Source organism: Siphateles boraxobius, unplaced genomic scaffold (assembly GCF_051911475.1).
Source record: "Siphateles boraxobius isolate OS27281-9 unplaced genomic scaffold, OSU_SipBor_1 22, whole genome shotgun sequence".
NCBI classification, from domain to species: domain Eukaryota; kingdom Metazoa; phylum Chordata; class Actinopteri; order Cypriniformes; family Leuciscidae; genus Siphateles; species Siphateles boraxobius.
The window spans coordinates 3,181,830-3,196,487 of record NW_027508833.1 but is presented as its reverse complement, the minus strand read 5'-3'; the positions used below and the strand labels follow the sequence as shown (position 1 = coordinate 3,196,487).

At 37.6% G+C, this 14,658-nt stretch overlaps 1 protein-coding gene across 2 annotated transcripts in view; it reads left to right on the top strand.

Annotated features, from left to right (window-relative positions):
* The window catches only part of alk (ALK receptor tyrosine kinase), a 510,023-nt gene that overhangs the window by 167,971 nt on the left and 327,394 nt on the right, over positions 1-14,658 (top strand). The window contains exons 2-3 of one of the 2 annotated variants that reach the window (XM_077238337.1): positions 3,257-3,379; positions 13,051-13,164. Coding sequence is in view for 1 of the 2 variants with exons in the window: in XM_077238336.1 (XP_077094451.1) it covers positions 13,051-13,164 (114 nt within the window). In the remaining variant the exon portion in view is untranslated. The remainder of the gene's footprint in view (positions 1-3,256; positions 3,380-13,050; positions 13,165-14,658) is intronic. The other variant, XM_077238336.1, reaches the window with a different exon arrangement.

Here is a 14,658-nt window from a genome sequence, read left to right as displayed (position 1 = left end):
CATTCTGTACTGTAATGTCAATGTGTCATGCAAAGAAAAGGGATTAATTCATATGTTTGCTGATTGTATGACAGCAAAGTACCATGAGAGTGATTTAAAAGCATACTAATCACTCTCACAATACGTGATGTCATACACCGATCTGTCGGCACAGTGCAGCTTCAAGTCCAACACACAAATTCTCTTTAACTAAAGGGAATCAAATACAAATGCATTTGCCGGTGTGACATCAAATATCCCACAATATTGAAACAAGCTATTTTTGCTGCTTGACATATATATATATATTTTTTTAAGGATTCAAAACTATACAAATTTTAGGATATTTCAATGGTACAAAGATCTATTTTATGTCAGTAGTGAGAAAAATGCACATGCACATTTTTGTACAATAAACAATGTTGGCTTGGCACTGTGTCTGGTTGCATTTCTGTAAAATCATGAATCATGTAGAATCATGAAGAGTCCTGAAGCTGAACCAGTGCCCTAAAATGATAAAGGTTTTCTTTTCTTTTTTCAGCTGCTGAATAAAAACATAAAAGTTACATTTAAGTCATAAGTCATAATGTAAGGTTTGATGAGACACATTAAGGCTATTAAATGTTTGACTTCTCTGCTGTTTTCTACCCAAATGCACGTAATATCATTTAATGTGAAAATTCATTAATAATGCACATTAAATCTATCAAAATAAGTTAAAGGGATGGTTCACCCAAAAATGAAAATTCTGTCAGTATTTACTCACCCTCATGTTGTTCCAACCCCGTAAGACCTTTGTTCATCTTCGGAGCACGAATTAAGATATTTGTGATGAAATCTGAGAGCTGGATCACTCCTCCATAGGCTTCTTCAGGGATTGAAACTTGCCAGCCCCGAAAAGTTAATAAAGCAGCACTAAGTAACTTTTTTAGCTTAACCAAACAGCTTTGGAGTCATTGTAATGTTTATATTACTGATTTCGTGTTGAATGGTGGTCGTCTCGCACCCCCCGGTGCCTGTGAGCTGCAAAAGCACCCTTGCAACTTTGGGCCGGCGGGCCGCCGGCTTCATTGTTAGGAAGTATCGTGTGATATCAGGTCTTGCGAGGTAACGAATTGCTTAACGGCACTGCACGCGTACACGCCCCCATCCAGGATACGGCTAGCTATAAGAACAACTATCGTCCCATGGCAAACCTGGCATATAAGAAGCAGAAAGCTAGAAAAGCATTGTCGGAGGAACAGAGAAAGAGGAAATGGCAGACTGACCGAGGGAGGAGTCAGACACGAGTAAACATCGGACCTGCGTTTTCAGAATGGCGAAAAAAACGAAGAAAGCGCGGTCGGAAGAGTCTAGAAAAAGGTAACGAGAATCTGACAGCACGAGGAACCGGACAAGAGTCCCACTCGCTCAGTCTTTCACTGTTAAAGTTGATTCCTGCGATTATCATGAGAACAGTTGTCAATATCTCACATAATTATCTGGACATAAATAAGCCTACATTTTGTAAATAGTGTAAATGAGCGCAATTTGCAAACTATTATGATAAATTGCAATAATCATGTCTAACAACATCATAACGGACATTGTTACGAAATCAGGGCTCTCAAGTGTCATGCATTTAGCGTGACAGTCACTCATTTCGGTCTTTTGTCACGCTCTCCCGCCACACATTGTATTTCTTGCCTGTCTTCAAAACTTGAGAGCTCTGCGAAATAATGCGACGTACATGATACACTTTATTGGTGTCATCTGGCATTAAGGCTCAGGTAAGCCTAACGCGGTAGGCTACTTTATTATTATGAAGTGCAGAGGCCGTGAGTGCAGATCATAGACAGTAAAAGAAAGGTGCAGATACGCTCTGCGTGAGTGGTGTTTACGACAGTAACGTTAAATACAAGTACTCTACAGCGACTCTAGGGATCGCTGTTTGACAAAAACAGAAATCCTGCATAGTGCCGCTTTAAAGATACCGTTAAAATAGTCCAAGTGACTACCGCGGCTCAATCTTAAGTTTATCAAGCGACGAGAATACTTTTTGTCCGCAAAAACAAACAAAAATAACGACTTTATTTCCTTCTCTGTGGGCCTTGAGTCAGTTAACTTAGTGTGATTGGCCGACGCTGGTCATGTGGGTGATGGGCTGAACTAACCCTTTAAACAAACTCTGACATTTAACTTTTGAGCTCATATGCAACACAATTTTGAATGATTACTTCCACAGTCTTTTAAATACCTCTAAAGGGAAGGGAATAAAACAAAACATTGGTCTAATTGAAATGTTGTGAAAACTGAAATATTTACAAGACATGAATTCCCAGTGTTACTAATTTGCATTTAGATAAGAAATTATTTTGCCAAATGCGCTCAATCATAAAATGCATTAAATACCAGGCCCTCAAATTTCCATTAATTCATTTTAGATGCCCCTCATTAAAAATACAGTTTTGCTTTTCAGTACAAGCAGTGACATCTGCAGGAGTGCAGGGAGTGTATACGATGTTCGCCTCAGTATGTTAGTTCTCCCAGCCATATAATCGTATATTACAGTAGTAAAAGGGCTGCATTATTGCTGCTGTCTTTTACCCATTCAAAGGTAAATAAACCACTCCCATTCCAGATGGTTGGCTTCATTGGCTAGATCTGGCTATATTTTAATAGATTTTTTTTTTTCCTGATGAAATAACCAATTACTTAAATGGCATATAGTCATTTTAAATGAATACCGTTGTTTTGGACACACCTCCAAAGACTGTTTCCTGAATTATACCCATAGCAGTTCCTTTAATTATTATATACTGTAGTTCCGAGCTGTACAGTAATGATGTGGAATGGACAGGTCAGGTTACATGCAAATGAGAGAGGGGGGAATCTTCATTTAACTATTTACGGCTAGTCTCTCGCCAATAAAATGATTAACATGACAAAAATGATGCACTCCTAGATTAAGGGGATGGTACATCTTACCCACAAGTACAACCGTATGTGATTTTCTGTCTACTCCCCACTTTCCTCTAAGTTTTGTAGCACGGAGAACCATTACATATTGTTTTTCAATCATAATTTAATGTCTCTGAGTGGTATTTTTCAGCATACTCAAAGCATGAGAAATATTTGTAGCATATACTAGCGTGAGCCACTAGGGACACCTGCCTAAATTATGTATTGGATTTCAATATCACCATGATAGATACATTTTGGGATCCATCCTACATAATCATAATGGTTTCATTGATTTAAAGTGTATGCTAATTGTCATATTTCTCTTCTTTTTCAGGGTGGTCATGCAACATAGATGCCCATACTCCATCATCGCCATTTCATCACCATTATCGTGTACCACTTCAACATCATCATTGTCATCATCATAATCATCACCATCATCATCATTATCATCTATGTACATATTCAACATCATCCCCCTTAAGAGTTATTCACACCACATTGCCAGCTTCATCATTATAGCCAGAGATTATCTCCACTGTGGAGTCATTAAGCTGTCAGACCTATTGAGTATCTGAATGATGAGGTAGATGTTTTTGATCTTCACCGCTCTAATGCCTTTTGGGTAGACTACTGGAGTGGAACATTAGGACAGATGTTCTGAAAATGAATTGATGGCCATGCTTAGCTTATTTGCACAAAATCTAAACCACTTCACATGATTTTGCCTCATTAGCTTTGCTGATCAATGATGTGTCCATGCCTTCAATGACTTGCTCAACGTCAGAGGCAATGGAGATGAACAGCAACTTGCTGAACAGCCATTTTGGACAATTTACGCGATTGTTTGCATTAACAAGCTTTCCAGCTAAATCGAATCTCAAATGTGGGTCAATATCATTGCTTCATTTTATGTTATGGGTGCAATAACAGCCCCCATAACATAAAAAGTTAACAACAGATTTTTCTGTGGGTTAATTGGTAGTGTTGTCAACATTTGATTGATTCGCAAAAAATCTTGTTTCTTGTGGGGACAACCGTATTAGTCGCATGAAGTCTTAGTCATCATTTATGATAAGTTTTCTAGTAAATGTCAACATAATCATTGATTAAATTATCAATGAAATAAGCCTCCTTGTTTTATACCTAAATGCATTATTTTTGCAGAATACATTACTATATACGACATACTATATTTGTGCGCTGTGGCAGTTTTACAATAGTGCATGTTTTGTAAACTATAGGCTATAGTTTCAGGTTTACATTACATGACAAGCTCCAGATACAGTAAATTTGCTCGGTAGCTCACTTGATACACCGTTGGACTTGTGATGTGGAGTCCCGAGAATAACAAATCATGATACAAGTGTTCAAAGACTTTTGAAGTAAGCTAAACTAGCATGGTTACCACAGCAAATGTATTTTTATCACATGTTCGTTTGTTAACACTATCGGTTTAGTGTAAGAGGAACGTTACTTTCAAACTCAATTGAGTTTTAAACTGTTTGTCGCCACTCACCGAACATTTAATTTCAGAACTGCCGTGATACGTACAAAAGCCAGTGCAATAAAACATTGTCAGATTCACGATAAAACTGAATACACTTGTAGCACTACTCACTGGAATTTTCAGTTTGAAAGTGTTGCGAAAAATACAAGAAGCAACTTAATATAATTTTGCAGAAATGCCGCCACAGGCACGTTTATTCAATGAGTCTGTGTTGATTATGGAAGAACCTTCTGGGATTCACAGCATAAAATATTGGATATCTTGGCTCATGAGTTCAGAGGTTCAAGGCCAGCCTTTGAATTTGTTGCTGTTGTCAAAAAGTCTTCAAGCACTATTACTATCACAGAAAGCAATAACATCGCTGTCACACATAAATCATTCCCACACCTCAACCAGCTTGGTGTAGATTTCCCTGGCTAGGCTTCCTCCATTAAGAATGCAAGCATTTTGTAGTGTGAATACTGTTTTGAGTCTTGGATGGATAGATGGATGATTGGATTGTGAGAGAAAACATAGGCGGTACCTTTATAGAACTATCCACTGCGCCATCACTGGTGGTGATGGCACAGTGGATAAGACACATGCCTTTGGTGTGAGAGACCTGGGTCCGAATCCACTGTGAGACACCAATGTGTCCCTGAGCAAGACACTTAACCCCTAGTTGCTCCAGAGGCGTGCAACCTCTGAAATATAGCAATTGTAAGTCGCTTTGGATAAAAGCGTCAGCTAAATGAATAAATGTAAATGTAAATGTTAAACGTAGATAAAACATTCTATAAATGAGGCTCCAGAAGTCTGTGACAGTGATCGTAATTAGACCACATTTAATTATGGGTAAAGTTGACAATACTGTCCTACATCAAGGAAGTTGACATTTGTGACCAACTTGAAGCATAGCAGAAGGATAAAAATAATAAATCATTATCAAAAAATAATCAAACAATGTCAGGTTACTGACATAATTTAATTCCTAGAAACTGAAACAAAAGAAATAACCCTTGTGTTCTGTTTGGTGTCTGGGAGACCAACCGTAAGGTCATTTTAATATCTCTACAAACATATTTCACATCAAAGAATCAGGTTGATACTTCATGACTTCTCCTAATCTCATGATAACTAAATATAAACAAAATACGCAGCCCATGTCCTCCATGAAAATTGTAGCATAACCTGTTTGGTGTCTCAGTGACCCCATATGTATTTTAAAATAAATAAATGAAATGATTTTTCATCACCATTTTCTGGCTTGTGTACTGATACACACTGCTGCCAGCATTATTTAACTGTATTATAGGACAATGTGCTTTTGATAGGGTCAAACTGAACCTAAACAGCAAAAAGTGCCAGTCAGATTTCTGAAAAAAGCATACCAACTTTGTAGTAAAACAGAGGTATAAAGCTTACATTATATAGCCTCTGATTATGTAAGTATTGTTGGTGCTTAGGGATAATTGTCTACAATAGGGAAATTAATTAATTAATTAATTAATTAATTAAATAAATAATGTTTATGAGTATCCTTTAAAGATTTCATTTAACCCATGTGCCCTTAATCCCAGCATTTGTGTGAAGCCAACCAATCAGATTTTACAGAACTGAGAAAGTGTCCTCCAGTTTAGCGTGCAATCAGACACTTAAGCGTTCTTCCGTTTGAGGCTGCAATTCAACTGGCCTTTTATTTACTCTCCAAAGCCAATTTTACTTGCATTTGGCAAAACTGAAATGCTGTCTTATGGTTTTATTTTTAGTTATCTACAATAACGCGGTCTTAAAGTAATGCTTTGTGGTTTATTAAATTGAGCTGACCCTAAGAATAGTTTCATTGTCCGTTCCTTCTGTGGCCCTTTTGTGTTTTTGCGGTTAATCATAGTGCCTCACAAATGTGCAGTTATCTAATGTATTAACAATAATCTGGGACCTTTTGTCAGAGACTTAAAACATAAAATGCGACAAGCTTAGCTTTAGGTTGTCTCTTCCAAACGGGTTTTGTAACCTTTTACATAAAGCCACTGTATGTGTTCATGTTATTACCATTGAGATTAGCTTGGTAATTAAGCTCGTTTAATTGGATTTCCTGTAGCTTAGCCTGTTCATATGGGAACACTTGAAGCAATACATTGATCATAGGAAGTGAATTGATAAGGACCGGCTCTCGATTCTCCGACTCCAGTGATCCATAACCCTGCTGATAGGTCTGACTGGAATGAAGGAGTGCATGTCTGTAATCAGGTGTGCCCGTGTAGGTCAGGTGACTCTGAATCCACGTGTGCAGAATGCTATGGAAGTCCAGTCAGGCTCCTGAAAGAAATCAATGCTCGTCTGTGGCAGCATCAGAGTTTAATTCAGCCTCTGACATTTTTCTTCTTTCTTTCTTTCTTTCCCTCCCTTATTTTAGTCTTAGGCTTTGAAGGGAATTTAATGACCCGCCAGGAGTGGACGGGTAATCAATTTATAAGAGCCTTAATGTATGTATCCACATCCAATGCTAATTAATACAAACGGAGACAGCTGCTGTGATATCTATGCTGTGCTGCTATAGGAATGATGGGCGGTGGGAAAAAAAGTGGGTCACTGGGGTTTGCATGAACTCATTCCGAATTCAAAGGCTCTACTCTAATTTCCCTCTATTTTCCCCTATTTTTCACCTCCCTCCTTCACCGCGACAGTCATGTTTGAAGGACAAGAAGGTGTGATTAACATAGCGGTTCAGAATCTGAGATTATGTGTGAAATACTACAGCTTCACTCAAGCACTCATCCAAAACAGTAAGATTAAAGGATGGGCTCTCTCTCTCTCTTTTTTTTTATATAAAAAGAAGCCTCCCCCTGATATATATATATATATATATATATATATATATATATATATATATATATATATATATATATATATATATATTATATATATACTGTATACTATATGTAAATGATAACATCTGAAGATATCAACATTTCCTATTTTGTTTTTAAGATGTTGAGCCTTTATTTTACTACCTTACCATAGATGTACAGAGGTTGTTAATGTGAATAGTAAACTTACTTGGGAAGTCACGAAAATCAAATCAACTTTTGATATTTGTACTGAATTATAATTTGTTTCATGCCTGATCGGAAATTATCTGCAGTTCCTTTTTAGAGCAATAAGAACACAACTATTGCTCAGATTGAAGGATACAATAATCAATCAAAGTGGAACATTGTATTGTTCAATGTGCGGCCTAAAACAGCTGATTAATTAAATAAGCTCAGTGTCTTGGACGTCCTATAAGACAGTCCATAATGCATGAGCAGGTCATCAAATCATATATAAATAGTTTTCTTTATTTGTTTCAACATTTTATTGATTGGTTGGTTACGCCTACAAGTTAAATTAACTGCTTTATTATACCTTTCTGATGCTTTTAGTAGAAAGCTTGAAGTTTAAAGCATCATCCACTTTTGTTGTACGTAACAGGGCAGCTTGGGAATGTTTACTTACATCTCATTCTTTGTTACATGAAAACAATAGGAGGTCAGAAGAATGACATGACAAATAACGAACTTTCATTTTTGGGCAAACTATACCTTTAAAAAGTTTATAGATTGAAGTTGCCTAGTACTTTTTAAAGACCTCTTATCCACCCTGTCATATCTTCTTGTCCTGTGTGGAGTGATATTTAGGAGGATTCTTGTGCAACTCCCCCACGGGTAATTGAATTTATTTCAGGATCACCGCGCTGCCACCAAAAACAAAACCCACGAGAACAGCACTACATCATGTCCTATCAAACATGTCTTTTACTTCACCCGGTTGTGCTTCTTATCAAGCATGTGTTGTTTGTTTATTTATTTACTCTTTCAGAAAGAAAGAGTGTTGTGGCCGAGCAGGCCTGAGATTGGAGCACTGGTGGATGACGAGGGGTGAGCGGGTGCAGAGTTAAACCTAAGCCTCATTGATCAAATGATGGAGAGCTCATGAGTTCTCAAAGATGGAGGGGTAACCAGCCATGGGCAGTTACATAATGAATGGAAAACATCTTTTTGACCACAGGCAGGACTGGTGCACTTTAAACAAGGTGTTTGAAGAATACAACACAAATGAAAAATGCTCAACGTGGTGGTTTTTTAAAAGCTTTGAGAATTAACCTATTTGACAGTCCTGTTCCCCGTGTGCACTCTATGTACGTATTATAGTAATAAAAATAACTGGGTAAAAGGTGCAAACCCTGAACCTACCCCTAAACCCCAACCTTATCCCATGTAGTTACCTTATATTACCCAGTATTTTCTTAGGTAAGTACACATTAGTGCACATACTGTTAAATAAACGGCAACGTATTCATGTCAATAACTTACTATAATTTTTTTACAGATTGATCTGCAAGAGGTGTTAGCACCTAAAGAGTTCACAATGCCATATTGAGTATAATGACAAATTTAGTGAGTGAAGAGCAAGTTGACACATTGCTGTGAACAGACTGAGAGGGCTTTGGGTGTTTGGGAAACCTTTTTGGAAACAATCACTAACATTCAGAGCTCTGGGCTGTAGCCCATGTTTCCCCATGAAAGTCAGTGGAATACTCTGGCGGTCTCATTCACTGATCTCTTCTACACTTTAATAACTACTCATGAAAGTTGTTTTCTGTTTACTATTGATTCTCTCTTAATGGTCATTTGGAATGATTAAAGAGTATATGTGCGACTGCTCTTCTGAGGCAGGTACTGGCTGAAGCACACTGTTCGTTACATTCCTCAAAGCCTACAATAACCTGTGACAGATCTTAACCAGCCAGCAGTTTTATAGTCCAAAACAGTACTCCCTCTCTAATGTATTTTCTTATTAATTATCCTGGTTCGGAAGGTAGAGAGATTAATCAGGGTCATAGCACAATCAAATAAATCTGTCCATTTTACTTTTTGGACTACGATGCATGGTCCAGATGGAGATATATAGAAACACAAATGTTAGAAAGTGTTTAAAGACCCCCTGAAATCAAATTTAAGTTTTTTAGCTCTTAGGATGAATATGTTAGCCTTAATGTCATGAATAAGCTGGTGTTTTCCAAAACAGCTTCACATCACATCTTCTGTCCAATAAAATGCTCTCTAGAATCTGAAGCGTTCCGCCCCCTATGCTATAAACACAACCTGGCCAAAGCCTGACTGTACGTTCGGTGGTAAACGCATGCTCAGTGTCAGCTGCTCGAATTTATCAGTTCCATCCGTTAACTGTCGGAGTTACTGGAGTAACATATGCTCCGGGATATTGTTTATTTCGAGTCGGAGTGACTGTCAGGCACGTCCAAAGCAAATAACTTTAGAAAACTGGATCAGCGCTGACTTTGTTTTGAACAATTCAGTTCGATTTGGTGAACTGGTTCGACCGATTCACAGAAAAAGAACCAGTTCAAAAGAACGATTTGTTCACGAAACAGACATCACTACCGTTTTCACGTCACGCAGCAATTTGGGTTGCAGATGTGTGTTCGGTTGCTCAAACGCTCAAGTTTTATTCCGTTTTCAGAATGAAATGGCTAGAATTTATTCCCTCTAACGTTACTATTGAATCCAACGTATAAGCTCACGGATTCGTTTCCATCGTTCTGTCAAATACGATTTGCAGTCTGTGATGTACACTAAATGCTATTGGCTGTTTGAAAAGGGGGAATAACCATTCAATATGTCCTGCCTTAGTTTCCTGTTTCAGTGGAACTTACGTCAACGCATCATACAAAGCTGGGTGTTTCAAGGCACTTCAGTGGGCTTTTAAATACCCATGGAAGGGATTTGTAGATAAGGCTATGAAGTCAAAATTCTGTAACACTTGACACTTGGATATAGTTGTAGTAGAATTAACTGATATCTGACTGTTTTTGCACTCATGTCAAGTTTGTTTTTAACAATGGTTGTAAAATGTATTGCTGTAGGGGAAAGTAATTAGTCTCGTAATCTCATCACAAGAATAAATGACCATAGTTGTGACTAATTACAATTCCACACTGAAATGGATTCATTGGCTCTTTAAAATAAAAGTTAAATAAACTTCACAAAAATAATACATTGATTTGTCATGATATTACAAAAGTCCAAGTTAAATTATAAGGATTAAAAATGATTGTAATATGTATTGTAGAGTAATTGAGTATACAAGTGTAATTTAGTATAAGTATTATTTTTAATTGATACAAACTATGATCAATCTAGGTATTTTAATTTATTCCAGCAAAACTATTTTTTTTATCTTAAATCAGGTATACATACTCTTTAAGGTTACAACTGCAGTATAACACTTTATTTGCAGTGTATGACACCAAATGGTGCATGTGACACCCTTCAGTCTTTATCAGTTTCTAAGCTATAAGTTGCTCCAGGTGTGATGTGTAATTTAAAAAAAAAAAGAAAGAAAGAAAGAAAAGAAAAGTGGCCAAGACTAAAATCGAGACTCCGAGATAAAAAAAGACCATAATATTTATATCCAAACGATTATTTTGCCATAATGCAGCTTTCACCAGCAACAGCCATTCAATATCTGTGGAATCTGATTGAATACAAGAGTTTAAGCAACCAATGTATGTCCAACTGCAAATATACCCTTAAATGGCATTTGTTGTTTTAACAGTGCCCATTGTGACAAGAGAGACTTTTGTCAGTTTTTTTACATTTTGGGGTCATGCAAATGCAAACTTTTGAAAACGATACTGTTATAAACTACAAAATTAATTTGAAAACGGTGACGTAATGCACATGCACATTACGTGTTAAGTCTATGTGCTTAGTGTTTCTTTACAAAGTGACATCGCCAACTACTGGCCTGGCTTGTATAATACAGCATTTTTTGTTTTTCATTTTCATGGATCCATGTGAACGGGGATCGTTTTGTCAATGTTGTCATCTGTACACAAAAAAATGCAAAGGAAAAACAATTCTGTTTTTAGTACATTTTTGTTGTGTAAATCTACCCTAAATGTATGGGTTATATAAATAATGCATATGTTCAGGGCCTGAAATTAACACCTGACCACGCGCCAAATAAAACTGTCAATCTACCTGTCAATCTACCTGCCACATTAGCGGGTAGCCGATGAGAATTGAGTGATTCATTAGTTGTTGTTTTTTTTGCGTCTGTCCGATTACATCAGCAATTTTCATTCAAGCAGCTGATTTCTGTGAATGCATGTAAAACTATTGCAGCACAGGGTGAAGTCAGTATATACATTAACGACGATTTGAGACAAATAAATGTTCATTTAATGTAAAACTATGTAAACGGCGCTCTGTGGCGCGGCAGGATTTAGAACAAGGTCCTGAGCCGTTGCTGGGCGCTGCGGACAGACGCCGAATGGCGCCGCTGGTGTGTGTACACTGATAGAAAATAATGTGTTCGAATTTTAAAGACGTGGTTCTGCGCGTCGCGCCGCGCTGCGCATCCGGTGTGCGACCCCCTTAAGAGTTATTATTACTTATAATGATTTCGTTAATAACTTACACTTAAATGTGTATTCTTACAAGTTAAAGAACAATGTTTGTGTGATTTCTATTTTTCACCTTTATGAGGCAAAACAAAAATTGGCTGGTAAAAAGTTACTGTGACAGGTGTATTTTTAAATCCACCTGCCAGAGTGGCTGGTGGTCAAAAAAGTTAACTTCAGGCCCTGCATATGGTAAAGAAGCCTACAGTGGTTCTTAATTCTGAAATTAGCTTAGACAAGCAGTGCTCTATAAACAAATGATCTGTGTCAGCAACATCTTTGCAGGTGTGTGTAATGAAGGATGATTAGAATAAGCAAACAACTAAAGTAAAACTAATTAAGGTAGATCATTTTGTAAAATGAAAAACATTTTTTGAAAGCGAACATTGTGTACATTAACTACTGCAGTGCAACATTATACGCATGGCCCTCAAGGTCCAGTTTCCTGCAGAGTTTTGCTCCAACCCTGATCAAACACACCTGAACAAGCTAATCAAGGTCTTCATCACTACCTGAAAGCAAAGCCACTTCAAGGCAAGACTGCAACCTTAGCTTAAAAAAGCAAAACGCCTACTAACACTGTGGTACACAGGGAAAGAGACAAGTGGCCATTTTTTAATGGAGGTCAACGGTGGAGAGGCTTCACCATGTTGAATAAACCCCTTTTGTGAGGAAATAACTTATCATTAAATGAATCAACAGTCCTTGGGCTAATCTTGAAACTATTTGCTGGTAAACCTTTGCTTTGGATTGATCTGTTCTGTTTTCAGTCACAGACAATTGCGCGACAGGTATGATTCAGTTTACGACACTTCTTATTCATTTCTATGGTATCTGCAGACAGTGATTGACTGTCGCACACCTATGAATAAATGCAATGGCGTCAAGGCTGTAATGTGATTGGTTATAAAGGCATACGTGATCCAAATTAGCCCTTATGCTTTATTCAATGGTAGAGCCACAGACCCTTGTATGTCCCAATAATAAGACTACTCCTGCTTGAAAGGCACAGGCAGGTGAGTTTAATAAAGGTTGGAGCTAAACCTGGTCTAAGATATTCCAAAGTTGAGATAAAGCCTGTATCACATAGAGCTTAAGTTGTTCAGTCATATTCTGACACAGCAGTATATTTGCAAAGGCCCCTGACGGAAAATTCCCCTTTTGTTTGCAGAACGGCCCTTATCCACAAACTCAGGAAATCCGACCGCTGCCCCCAAATACTGGAACTTTTCTTGGATAGCGGAGGAAGAGCTAACTTTCCCTGAGGATCCTATATCAACTTCAGGTAAGTCGTCTGGCATCAGTATCATAAACTCGGCGGTCAGAAACAAAGGCAGCCCCTTCTAGGATGTGATGCATGCAGGCAGTTGGTTGTCAGTGTGCATAAAAGTCTGTTTCTCATTCCCAACACGCTCTCATAGCTTTTGACTGCCTGGTCTTGAACTTGCAGTAAGTGTCACGCTGTAAGGATTACAAATGATGTAACAAGCCACAACTAAAAGGATGTTTTAAAGATATAGCTCAGAAAATCTGTCAGGCTCAAGTATTCAGAGTCTACCGTTAAGAGACATTCAATGCATTTCTATCTTGGTTAAGTGCATCGCTGTTGAGACTGTTCCAAAGTGCCATTTACAATAAACGATTACCTTGCACTGCAGTATATGATCATATTTAAAGATGTGTAGATAACAGTAATGAAGGAAAGAAGTATAGTGGTTGAATAAGTTATTGGAATATTATTAAGAACATTATAGGTTTGTAAAATAAACATAAAGAACAAATGTTTAAATGCAAACCCTATTCTACACAATACAATGTTGTGTCAAGTAAATTACAAGATTACCAATTGACCCTTCGCTGGGAGCTTGATTGACAGGTGATCTGACCAATCATACTCACCATCCGCCATTTTGTCGGACAAAGCAGTCAGGAGAGTTAGTAGATTAACATGGGAGGATTTGAACTTGAAAAACTGAATATACTGACGCCTTTCCGCGGTTAAAACAACATTCCTTCTTATGTTCATTCATTTTTATTCGATGCTATAAATGAACTAGAAGGAAGAGATGATTGGTTCACGAGCAGCTTTAACTGAGGCTCTACAGCGATCTGTCACGACACATTAAAGAGCCACAAAATGGTATTTATTGTTTAAATTTCTTTTTAAAAATGATCAAATTTGAAAGGTGAGACTTTGTTTAATATGTTTAATATCAAAAGTAACCGAAAAGTAACCTGGTCTGTCCTGTCTGTCAGCGTATTGTCAGTCTCCTCTCTGATCCGCGATGTATTTTTCACTGCGTGAGAACATGGTGTGTGCGTGAGAGCGGCGTAGCTTGTCGGACATAGCGACAGTAACTAAGGGGGGCGGGTCTTTGCGAAGGGTCAATTGACCATATATACTTTATGCCTAGAATACACAACACTAAAAACTATATGAATGCACGGGTTCAGGGATTCTAACTATACTTGTTACTATAACCAACCTATGCTTATTTTTAAATACAATGACCATTTAGCACTGTTGTCATGGGCATAGTAGGGACAAGGAGAGGTGAGGATCTTTTAGCAGACAGCTTTTAATCCATGAACACACAAACACTAATGCCTGCTACAGGCTGTGCAATTTCAAAATCACACTTTACGGCAATGATGATGACACCTATTGAATCATAGACTTTGACTGAAGTTAGTATAGAAGAATAATCAGCATACATTTGTGGTAAACAAATAGAGGAAGATGAATTGTGGTTTTTATCTGCACTGAAAAAAAAGAAGC